Here is a 12,765-nt window from a genome sequence, read left to right as displayed (position 1 = left end):
GAGGTAAGCAAACCCTTAGCCATAATTATGAGAGCTTCCTTGGACTCAGGGGAGGTACCCATTGACTGGAGATGTGCAAATGTGACCCCAATTCACAAAGGGGGATCAAAGGCTGACACAAGTAATTATAGACCTGTGAGTTTAACTTCTGTTCCCGGAAAATTAATGGAGGCACTGGTGAAAGAAGCACTGCAGGATCATCTAGACAAGACTTCAGTTATAGCTAGGACACAGCATGGTTTTGTTAAGGGGAAGTCTTGCCTGACCAATTTGATTGGATACTATGATGCAGTCACAAAAGAACTGGATGCAGGGAATAACTTTGATATTATATACTTGGATCTTAGAAAGGCTTTTGATACTGTTGCACATGGAAGACTGCTGCACAAATTGGAGCAGTGTGGCATTGGAGGCAAGTTGCTGCTATGGATAAAGGGGTGGTTGAGGGGGAGAAGACAGAGAGTGGTAATCAATGGACACTGCTCATCGTGGACTAATGTTATTAGTGGAGTCCCTCAGGGTTCAGTATTGGGGCCTTTATTGTTTTCTGTATTTATAAATGATATTGATGATGGTATATCAGGCTTAATGTCCAAGTTTGCAGACGATACAAAGGTTGGCAGGGTTGTCAAGGACACTACTGACACTATGCTGCTGCAACAGGATTTGGAAAGGTTGAGCAGATGGGCTTCGAGGTGGCAAATGAAGTTTAACATTGACAAATGTAAAGTACTACATATGGGAAACAGCAACCCCAGAGCAACGTATCAACTCTGTGGTACTACACTGACAGTGGTAGAGAATGAAAGGGACCTGGGGGTGGTGGTGCAGGCAGATATGAAGTTCTCTGAGCAGTGCAGACGAGCTGCAAGAGTAGCTCATGGTGTATTGTCAATGATATATAGAAATTTTTCTAGCAGGGATAAGGAGGTGATTATTCCCTTGTATAAGGCAATGGTCAGGCCACACCTAGAGTACTGTATACAGGCCTGGAGGCCTCATTTCAGGAAGGATGTAGAGCTGCTGGAACGAGTACAGAGAAGGGCAACTAGATTGGTGAATGGGACAAAGGGGTTCTCTTACGAAGAAAGGCTTAAGTTTTGCAAATTACAGTGTCTGGAAACTAGGCACCAGCGGGGTGATCTGATAGAGGTGTACAAAGCCTTGAATGGTTTGAGCATGCTCAATGCTGATGGGATTCTTCCTCTAGCTCAGAAAAATCACCTGAGAGGGCATAAATTCAAATTGAGGAAAGACAGATGTAGGATAGATGTGCGGAAATTTGCCTTTAGCCAGCGGGTGGTTGGTGGGTGGAACAGACTTCCATCCCTTGTCGTGGAAGTTGATAGCCTAAATAAGTTTAAGGCTCAGCTGGACAGGTATTTCGAACGAACAGAGGGGTGAAGTGGAAGTGGTTATTTTTATTTATTTATGTTACTTTTTTTTTTTTTTTTTTTTTTTTTTGGCTGATGCTGCATAAGCTTGCTTTCTTGCATCAAATGCCTCTACTAATGCTAATGCTAATGCTAATGCTAACCATATGCTGCTTTGAAGTATCATGCATTTTTTATTGGATATGGCACTGTGTTTAACCCTTTGCAGTCCATTGTCATGTCCAGCACACCCATCAGCATTTCTGATTACGGAATTTGTTTTCCGAATCTGGAAAACGGAATTTGTTTTCCAGCTGTAATAGTGCAATTATTGTACTACCATCTATTTATATTTCACATAAACAATCTGAAAAGCTAAGTCCATGTTAACTGATGTTTATATTCAATTATTAAGTGTATGCAGCACTGTTTTTGTTTGTTTTTTTTTAAGTCAGATGTTGTGGCACTGAGAATGTTGGCATCTCCATTTGTGAAATTTGTTTTCCTGCTGTACTGACCCAATTATTGTACTGCCATTTATTTATACTTCATATAAACAATCTGAAAAACTAAATCGAAAAATTAAGGGGTTGTTTATTGATGTTTATATTCAATAACAGCAGGTGGCATTTTCTTTTCAGTGTTGAAGCCACAACATAACTTATGCTCTGCATTAAAGTATTTAGACATATCAAGATCTAGTTAAAGGGCCTTTCTGATATCTAAATTGAGAAATTGTTAGACCTTCCTGAAGAAATTAAGGGGGGAAGGAAGCTTTTACAAATAAGAGTTGTTTTATTTTTTGTCACATTTTTTTAGAAAAATGCAGTTTTTAAAAAATGTAAAATAGCTTCAAAATTAACAAAATCATCCAACATCACACTCTGTACTTTTCCTGGTCGAATTCATTGTAACAAAAGAGACATATCTGTATTGTTTAATGGTATACTAATACCTCTTTTTAGTTTTATGGCCCTGTGGCCGCTCAGTTATATTGCTATAAACTTTATTATGCGGTAGCACAGTTGGACCCTTCTATACTTCCGGTGAACAGGTGCTTCTGTGAAAGACAATGTGTTTACAAGCTGTCTTTAGCCTTTAAATGTACATTTTTGGGGTTAGTTTCAATTTGTAAGATCTAGTGGTAGGTTGTGGTGTTTTAAAGTTCCATTTTGGTCTTGTGAAAAATTGTGAAATGGAGTGAAAACACAGTGTGTGCATTAATTCGCCAAACAGTTTTTGCTGTGTTTGTGAAAAATTTACAGTGATGTCGCAACTTAATCAATCACAGACAAGGTGAAACGAGCTTATTATTTTTATTTTGGTTGTCACGTGGGTGATTGGGATAAAAGGTGGGTGCTGCATATGTGCAATGTAAATCTGACTGAATGGATGAAGGACAACAATTCTAAAATGCCTTTTGGTGTTCTGATGCTCTGGCGAAAACCAACAAGTCACCTCGAACATTATTTCTGCCTCACAAATACTAAGGTGCTTTCAAGGAAAAATAGAGTTAAAATAAAATACCCCAACCTTCCATCCACAATTAGACCAGTGCCACACGCAGGAACTCCCTATTCTTAGTTGACCTTTTCAAAAAATTTGACATTAGCAATTTCTTATCCTTGGCCTACGTAAAATTTTATTTTATTTTGCTAATTGAAGTGGAAAGAAGGCAAATCAAACTACATATATGCGAAAATGTGCCTTAAGATAACCCTTTTACAAATCTCATCCTTCTGGAAAAATTTCAGTCTTCTAAAAAAATAGGCTACTATAGCAATTTACCTGTCATTAATCTTTGGTCAATTCAGCTATAGTAAAATTACAATTTCAGTTCACAGACATCTGCAATTATTTGAGGAATAAATCAAAATAGCATAATTCAATTTTCTGAGATTTATACCTGTTAGCACTATCATCTAAAGTTCTCTCCATCCACTGGACAGCTGCAGTATGCAAGGCATTAGATACTAGTGTCATTAAATGACGAGCTAGTGAACAACATCTTTCACTTCTCATTGGATTTCGTTTGTATGGCATGGCACTTGAACCAATTTGCATTTTTTCAAATGGCTCTTCTACTTCTTTCATACTGGACAGAAGTCTAATATCTGTACATATCTATTAAATTAAGATATAAAGTCACAAATTTTATATTCCTTTTAATTACTTAAAATAACTTAATTCAAAAGAGAGAATTTACATAATGAATATAATGATTACTTTTGCATAAGGGTCAAAAAACTTCATTAATTCAAAAGTTTTCAAACCTCTTAAGCTATGATGAGTTTCAGTTAGATTGGCAATGTTACTATCAACTACCTGCTGGCTGAAGTCAAACTTCTGCACATCTGTTGTTGTTTGTTGGATTTATGGTGCAAGGGCTACTAAGGCCATAATGCACCTATTACAATCTTATTTGGTACATGATTGTTATATTACAAAAAAGGCTTCAGATCAGATGATATATTTGTTTATCATTCCGAGGAAGTTAAAACATCATTAATATCTTGTCGCTCTCTGAGAATTGTAAGGTAAGTTTATTAGAGGAATATAGATGTGAAGAGAAAGCTGTTTGTCGTTCTCTCAAGTATAATGGGCATTCAACGATAAGGTGGTTTACTGTGAGTTGAGTTTGACAGTTGCTGCATAGTGGAGGGTCATCCTGAGTGAGTAAATAATTGAGTTAGGTGGGTATGTCCTATTTGCAATCTGGCAAGTACTACTTCTTCCTTTCTATTGCCTCTTAGGCTTGATAGCCACTGCTTGTGATAGTTTTTAATCTGAAAGAGCTTATTGCTTTTTTGTCTCTGCCAAATCGAGAGCCATTTTTTTCTAACAGTGCTATGTATGATGTGCTTGAAATCTGTGTAAGGTATCTGCTTGTCTGATATTACGTTATTGGCGTTCTTGGCAGCAAAATCCGCTTGTTCGTTTCCTATGATTCCAGAATGCCCAGGTATCCAGCAAAAAATTTATTTTTGCCTGTTTGCAAGAAGCTGCACTAACTTGATTTGAATTTGGTATAGTAATGGGTGACTGGAAGGAAATTTACATTGAAGAGCAGATACGGCACTTAAGGAAGCGGTGTAGATAATGGTTTGAGGATATAAGGACTGTTTTACATTGTCTAGAGCATAGGTTCCCAAACTTTTTCGGGCCACTGCCCACTTTGCAAAACAAATTTTGTAACTCCCCCCCATTAAAACAGTTTTCCGCGTTCAAGCCGTTTGATATTTTCAACGTAAATAGCAACTAATGATACATTACTGCTTATGCCGTTAAATTATTGAAAAAGTAGTGGCCAACATGTGTTTCATCTTGAACACAGTTATTGCTATTCTGATTTTGATGAAACATAGCCCATATGTAAAGATTGTAAAGTGTATGCTCGAATAACATTATGCACAGTTTCATACAATGGTTTAAATATGAAAATTCGGAATGCATATTAGGAGATTGTATTACATTAGTAAGAATCTTATTGTAATAATTAAAACACCATCAAATGTATTAGAAAATTGTTTATTTCAAACTTACAAAGAAAAAATAAATTAATGTGAAGGATGAGCCTGATGCATTTTTAAAAGTTTGTTAATATCGGGTTCAACTTTCATTAAAAACAGTCGTAAATCGCCACGCTCAGTTATATGCAATCGGTTCCTTTTCTTAGATAGTAAATTCGCTACAGCACTAAACCCACACTCAGCCAAATAAGATGGAAATGCAATTAAAAATTTCTGCACTATTTCCCATAATCCAGGGTACAGTGTCGGTATTGATTTCTGAAGCCAGAACACTTGGTATCCACTTTTGAATTTTATTTTTAGTTCTTTGTTTGTTGTGAGTTACTCTTCTAAATTTGATGATCCTGCTGTGTTTACAAAGGATCTAAAAACCAATTTGGTATATTCATGTTTAGAATATCCTTGAATCGCTCATTAAAATCAGCATGGAGAACCTCCAAGTGTTGGCAGTATGTAAGTAAATCTTCCCTTTTTGAGAGACACTGCTGATAAATTTGAAAAGTGGCTATATTTCCTTCGGCCTAGATTCCACTTGAACAGAAGAAGTTTCCCCACAAAAGCGGCAATAACGTTTTTGTTTTAATTAAATTCCATTCTTCACCTTGTAATTGTAGACTGACTTCATTAAATATTTTATAGAGGTCTATCAAATAAGCGATGTCATTTTTGGATGTAATCAGGTTGGCCTGAAATCCGCCGTCTCTGTTTTCTAGAAACTCTAGTACTGAATCAAACAAATTGTAAAATCAATTCAGACAAATACCTTTTGAAAGCCAACGAACTTCTGTGTGAAGCAACAAACGATTGAAATTGTCATCGTTTTCACTACAAAGTTGGCTAAACAATCTGTCACTCAATGAATGCTTCTAATCTTGTTGACTGCTCTAATAACGTAATGGAGCGACGTATGCAGGCGTTCACTTAAATTTTTCGCAACCAAATGTTGACGATGAAGAACACAATGTATAGCGAGTATATTTGGTACTGCTTGTTTCAAATGCGCTATGAAACCCTTGTGGCGCCCTGTCATTGCTGGAGCACCATCAGTAGCAGCAGACAAAATATTACGAATAGGAATGTCTTTCTCTTGAAAAAATTTATTCATGGCATTAAATATAGATTCTCCCTTTGTATCCGCTTCCAAATTTTTAGCAAATAATTCTTGACACACTTTTTCTTCTTTTATGAATCGTACGTATGATAAGAGTAGTGCTTCATTATTTGGAAGAGTTGATTCATCGAGTTGAATGGAAAATTGGCATGTCTTCAACTAATCACACAATGATTTTTCAATGTCTTCAGCCATTTCATCGATTCTTCTTTGCACTGAATTATTGCTCAAAGGAATTTTCCTGATGATATCTGACGCTGGCTTATGAAGCACAGTGTTTATTATTTCTTTTACTGCTGGCAAGATTAATTCCTCACCAATTGTGTGTGGTTTTCCCACTTTTGCGATTAATAATGAAATATTATAAGAAGATTGTAATCCGTCATTATCTTGTTTAGTGGACGACGCAAAAAGTTTTGATATAGTTGAACGTTTAAAATATTTTTCTTCTGGTACTTGAAAATAGGACAAATCTTTATCCTTTTCGTCAGCATGCATTTTAGTCAAATGCTCTTGTAGCCTAGAAGGCTTCATTTGAAAATACTTTTTGGCAAATCAAGCACATAGGTAATAATTGGTTCGTAGGAGAGTAAATAAAGCCATATTTCAAATACTCAATACTGTACTGTCGACATTTCTTCTTAGATTCAGACATAATGAAGTAATAAAATTTGCAACAATATTCACAAAATAAAAGATTTAATTTACACTTTGTATGACTCCACTTATCTATCACACTTTCGACTGATGATTGTAATGAAACTTATTCCTAAACAGCAAAAATGTATGGTAAAGTGCAACCATTATCAACCCACTGCAGGATGGAAGCCTCCTCAACAATTCATGCTGAGGGAAATGGACCATTATATGCCACACTGGTCCAGTGCAGGCTGGCAGATCGACCGTATTCAGCCGTCAGGGGCTTGAACCCCGGTCTACTCAAAGAGCATGTGCTACTGCACTTCCGCATATCAATTTATGAATTATTACATTGGCAAAACGGCCTTGGAAGCTTTGAAGATGAAATGCGCTACGGCATAAGTTTAAAATTTGCGTCTAATTTGTCTCAAACGAATCAACAGACGTGGAGATATGATTGACTGGTCACGCTTACGTCATTAGCATTACCAAGGTGATCCACGGAGAAAATAAAACTGTAAACAATTTTCGTATAAAACAAACAGTTGAGCATCATTACTTGCGAAAAGTATTTTGCATTGTCACTCTGTCAACATTTTGCTTTTACTGATTTTCGTAATTGTTGTACGAAAGGGTGGGCAGGTACACTGGTATTGCAAGTGAAGCGTTACTTATTCGAGGCAGTGCAATACATGGGCACTCATTCTGAAGGATGAGAAGATATGGTATATCTACACCAATATTATATAGTAATGTTTATTATGTACTTGTACATAGTAAAAAATGGATGAAGAAACTGAAAAGTAGAAAATTATTTTATTAGACATTTTTTATTATAATGTTACACAAACGTTTATTGAAGTTACATTATTTTTGAGTAGTAAGAATAAAGAATGAATCCAGAGTTTTGTGGGGTTTTTTTTTTTTTTTTTTCAGATAAAATTGTGTTGTAGCATTTAGTTGTATCTTTAACTTCGCGCTTAACATTTGTTGCATGATCATGAAGATCATTCTCACAAAAAATATTCAAGTGCTTGGTCAATTTTCTCAAGGGAAAAATCTTTAATTTTCAAATCCTCATAACTGCAGAGACTCGGATACTGAGGACCCCCTGTACTTGAATTTCAAGAAAGCTTTTGACACTGTTGTGCATTGAAGACTACTGTACAAATTGGAGCAGTATGGTTTTAAGGGTAAGTAGCTACAATGGATGAAAAGGTAGTTGAGTGTGAGAAGACAAAGAGTGATAATCAATGGTCGCTGCTCTTCGTGGACTAATGTTATTAATGGAGTCCCCCAGGGTTCGGTGTTGGGCCCTGTTGTTGTTTTTGGTATTTAACAATGATATTGATGAAGGTATATCAGGCTTAATGTCGAAGTTTGCAGATGACACAAAGATTTCCAGGGTTGTTAATGACAGTAATGGCAGTGTGCTACTGCAACAGGATCTAGAAAATTTGGGCAGATGGGTTGAGAAGTGGCAACTAAAGTTTAACACTGACAAATGCAAAGTACTGCATATGGGTAGAAGTAACCACAGAGAAAAGTACCAACTGTGTGGTAGAAAATGAAAAAGATCTGGGAGTAATTGTGCAGTCAGATATGAAGTTTTCTGGGCAATGAGGACAGGCTGCCAGAGCAGGTCATGGGGTATTGTCAATAATATACAGGAATTTTGCTATAAGGAAAAAGGAGGTGATTATTCCTTTGTATAAGGCAATGGCCAGGCCATGCCTTAAATACTGCCTACAGGTCTGGAAGTCTCATTTTAGGAAGGATGTAGAATTTCTTGAGTGTGTACAGAGAAGGGCACAAGATTGGTGAGGGGAGCAAAGGGATTCTCTTACAAAGAAAGGCTTAAGTTCTGCAAACTGCAGCAGCTGGAGACTAGGCACATGTGAGGTGATCTGATTGAGGTGTATACGACCTTGAATGGGTTGAGCATACTAAATTCTGATGGGATTCTCCCGCAACTCAGATTATGAACCTGAGGGGGCATGAATTCGAATTGAGGAAAGACAGTTGTAGAATAGATGTGTGGAAATTTGCCTTTGGCCAGCGAGTGGTTAATTGGTGGGAAAAACTCCCATCTGCCATTGTGGAAATTGATAGCTTAAATAAATTCAAGGAAAAACTGGACTTTAAGAGGGAATGGATGTGTGAAATTGATTTTTTTTTTTTTTTTTTTTTTTTTTTCTTCTCTTTGGCTGTGCTACATAAGCTCATGCACTTGCTTTCTTGCATCACATCCCTCCATTACTACTACTACTACTTTATGGTTCTCCAAGAATGCATTTTATATGTTAACAAAGTGTTAGGTGTGGAATAATATGGCAAACGATACACACTTAGAATTTTATTATTTTCACTCAAACTTAAATCTCTACATTTTTGCAATATTTCTATTCTAAGAAGAAAAAAAATCACAGTTCAATTCTTGACGGACATCAATCGCAAACTAAACTCAGTTCTATTCACAGAAAGCAGACAGTGAATACAGTACTACACATACACATTGTGAGATCACGTGATCACTTGTGGGGAAACTTCGGATGATGTTTGGATAATGTAATTAAACACCAATAACTTGTTGTATACAGATATAAACCTTCAGAATAGTGGGTTAGATTGCTCCTTTCCCCAACTATACAGCCCAATAGCAAAAGCATAATTTTCTCGATTGTTCACTTGCTTTTGTTTACAGACACTCTCCTGCTTTTCATGAAGGCTGCATTTGGCAGGAATTAGAAGTTAAAAGGTACTGCTTTCAAGCAATAAGAGATGAGTTTATAAATATTATTTGTATGGTCAGGGTCATAAATAATTAACAAATTTCTGACTTAGACAAAATTCAATTTAGATAGATAGATAGACAATTACAGTAGTTGTTTCAGGGATTATGTTATAGTGTGCCAGGGATGTGAAACTGCTGACTGGTTGTTGTAGGATTTTGGGCACAGCAGCAACTTAGACCATATTATGCCATTTATAATGTTTCTAAACTGTAAGTATTCTTTGGTTGATTTGCTTTTTGCTGGGTGAGAAAACTGATTTTCTGGGAGGAAAAACCATGCTGCCCTCACCTAAGACTGATTAACTCAGCCATGTTGTGACAAGGACCCATAACAATTCCTTGCATCACTGATGGAATTCAAACTCAAGTCTTTTTCACACAGTGTGGGGAGGATGGTGAATTGTGCTACCCATGAGGACGTAAATAAGGTATACCCTTGTGGGTAGTACAGCTGGTATTAGCATTAGCATTAGTAGAGGCATATGATGCAAGAAAGAAAGCTTATTCAGCATCAGCCAAAAAAAAAACACAACCACTACTCCCATTTCACCCCTCAATTCGTTCGAAATACCTGTCCAGCTGAGCCTTAAATTTGTTTAGGCTATCAACTTCAACAACAAGCGATGGAAGTCTATTCCACAAACCAACTGCCTGCTGGCTAAAGGCGAATTTCCGCACATCTATCCGACATCCGTCCTTCCTCAATTTGAATTTATGCCCTCTCAGGTGATTATTCTGAGCAAGAGGAAGAATCCCATCGGCATTGAGCATGCTCAAGCCATTCAAAGCCTTGTACACCTCTATCAGATCACCTCGGCGATGCCTAGTCTCCAGGCTCTGTAATTTGCAAAACTTAAGCCTTTCTTCGTAAGAGCAACCCTTTGTTCCATTCACTAATCTTGTTGCCCTTCTCTGTACTCGTTCCAGCAGCTCTACATCCTTCTTGAAATGAGGCCTCCAGACCTGTATACAGTACTCAAGGTGTGGCCTGACCAATGCCTTATACAAGGGAATAATCACATCCCTGTCCCTGCTAGAAAAATTCCTGTATATCATTGACAAGACACCATGAGCTACTCTTGCAGCTCGTCTGCACTGCTCAGAGAACTTCATATCTGCCTGCACAATTACCCCCAGGTCCTTTTCATTCTCTACCACTGTCAGCGTAGTACCACAGAGTTGATACGTTGATCTGGGGTTACTGTTTCCCATATGTAGTACTTTACATTTGTCAATGTTAAACTTCATTTGCCACCTCTCAGCCCATCTGCTCAACCTTTCCAGATCCTGTTGCAGCAGCATAGTATCAGTAGTGTCCTTAACAACCCTGCCAACCTTTGTATCGTCTGCAAACTTGGACATTAAGCCTGATACACCATCATCAATATCATTTATAAATACAGAAAACAACAATGGACCCAACACTGAACCCTGAGGAACTCCACTAATAACATTAGTCCACGTTGAGCAGTGTCCATTGATTACCACTCTCTGTCTTCTGCCACTCAACCATCCTTTTATCCATAGCAGCAATTTGCCTCGAATGCCACACTTCTCCAATTTGTGCAGCAGTCTTCCATGCGCAACAGTATCAAAAGCCTTTCTAAGATCCAAATATATAATATCAAAGTTATTCCCTGCATCCAGTTCTTTTGTGACTACATCATAGTATCCAATCAAATTGGTCAGACAAGACCTGCCCTTAACAAACCCATGCTGTGTCTGGGCTATAACTGAATTCTTGTCCAGATGATCCTGCAGTGCTTCTTTAACCAGTGCCTCCATTAATTTTCCTGGAACCGAAGTTAAACTAACAGGTCTATAATTACTTGTGTCAGCCTTTGATCCTCCTTTGTGAATTGGGGTTACATTTGCACATCTCCAGTCCATGGGTACCTCCCCTGAGTCCAAAGAAGCTCTCATAATTATGGCTAGGGGTTTGCTTACTTCCTTTGCTGCCTCCTTTAATATAACTGGATAGATCCCATCCACCCCGGGTGCCTTTTTTATGTTTATCCTCAACAATTTCTCCTCCACTTTCCTCTCAGTTATTAGAAAATCATCTAGCTCACTGCCAATGTTTACTTCACCTACAACATTCCCCTTCCTGAATAACTCCTCATGTGTGAATGTAGATGCAAAATACTCGTTTAGATTGTTAGCCACCTGAGCTGGATCCTCAACTGTTGAACCATCAACATCCAGTGGACCAATCTGATTCATCCCTTTCCTTTTTGAGTTTAAATAGGTAAAGAACTCTTTTCTGTTTTTCTTTGCATCCTTTGCCAAGGATTTCTCATAATCTGCCTTTGCCTGCCTAATCTCCTTTGTGACTTGGTTACAGACCAACTTATATCTATCATAGGCTTCCACGTCACCCATTAATTTGTATGTATCCCATGCATTTTTCTTCTCTGCCATATGTCTCATTAGTTCATCTGACAACCATTTACGCCTGAACCTTGAACAATATTTCTTGGTTGGTATGTAAAGCCTGGTAGCTTCCAAGATTAGTTCCTTGAATGCTTCCCATTTTGAATTTGCTGTTGGTAACATCATCAGTTGGTCCCACTGTATAGAATTTAAATACTGTCTCAGACCATCATAGTCGCCTTTACGAAAGCAAAAACCCTTCCCTTTTCCTCTGATGGTAGTTACCTCCTTGAGTAAATCCCACTTCAGCACACTGTGATCACTGCCACCCAGTGGTTCATTTATCTGCAGATTCCTAATGCATGAAGAATCACTACTGATAATCAGATCAAGAGTATTACTCCCTCTAGTTGCCTCCCGAACAAACAATCATCCAATAAATCCACAAAAGCCTTGCTAGTGTGTGAGTGACCAACCCACAAATTCCAGTCAATATCTGGGAAATTAAAATCCCCCATTATAAGACTCTCTGATTTACTGGCCCATTCTATTTCCCTGTACAGTATCTTATTATACTCATCAGAGTCATTAGGCCTATAGCACACTCCTACTCTCAATTTTGATTTACCTATGCTTATGTCACACCAAACTGACTCAACACTGCACTGTCCAGCGATGTCAACTGGCTTCACTTCCTTGGATTTTATGTGTTTTTTAACTAATAGCATAACCCCTCCTCCCTTCCTATCCTGTCTATCCTTTCTGTAGACGTTGTACTCCCCAAATTCCAGTTCTGCATTCCTTATATCTGTGTGACACCACGTCTCTGATATCCCAACAATATCTGCCTTTGATGTTTTGAGTAATACCTCAAATTCATCAAATTTATTTACTAAACTCCTAGCATTAGTGTACACGCAAGTATACATGCACCTGTTTCTATTC

At 37.7% G+C, this 12,765-nt stretch overlaps 1 protein-coding gene across 1 annotated transcript in view; it reads right to left on the bottom strand.

Annotated features, from left to right (window-relative positions):
* Adsl (adenylosuccinate lyase) overlaps positions 1 to 12,765 on the bottom strand; it is a 237,367-nt gene that overhangs the window by 64,055 nt on the left and 160,547 nt on the right. Inside the window, exon 8 of the mRNA XM_090376996.1 lies at positions 3,280 to 3,497. Coding sequence (XP_090233122.1) covers positions 3,280 to 3,497 — 218 coding nt within the window. The remainder of the gene's footprint in view (positions 1 to 3,279; positions 3,498 to 12,765) is intronic.

This window comes from Mastigoproctus giganteus, chromosome 7 (assembly GCF_048544385.1).
Source record: "Mastigoproctus giganteus isolate SK-2022 chromosome 7, ASM4854438v1, whole genome shotgun sequence".
Lineage (NCBI taxonomy): Eukaryota > Metazoa > Arthropoda > Arachnida > Uropygi > Thelyphonidae > Mastigoproctus > Mastigoproctus giganteus.
The sequence above is the reverse complement of the archived record's forward strand: the minus strand, read 5'-3'. Positions and strand labels throughout refer to the sequence as shown.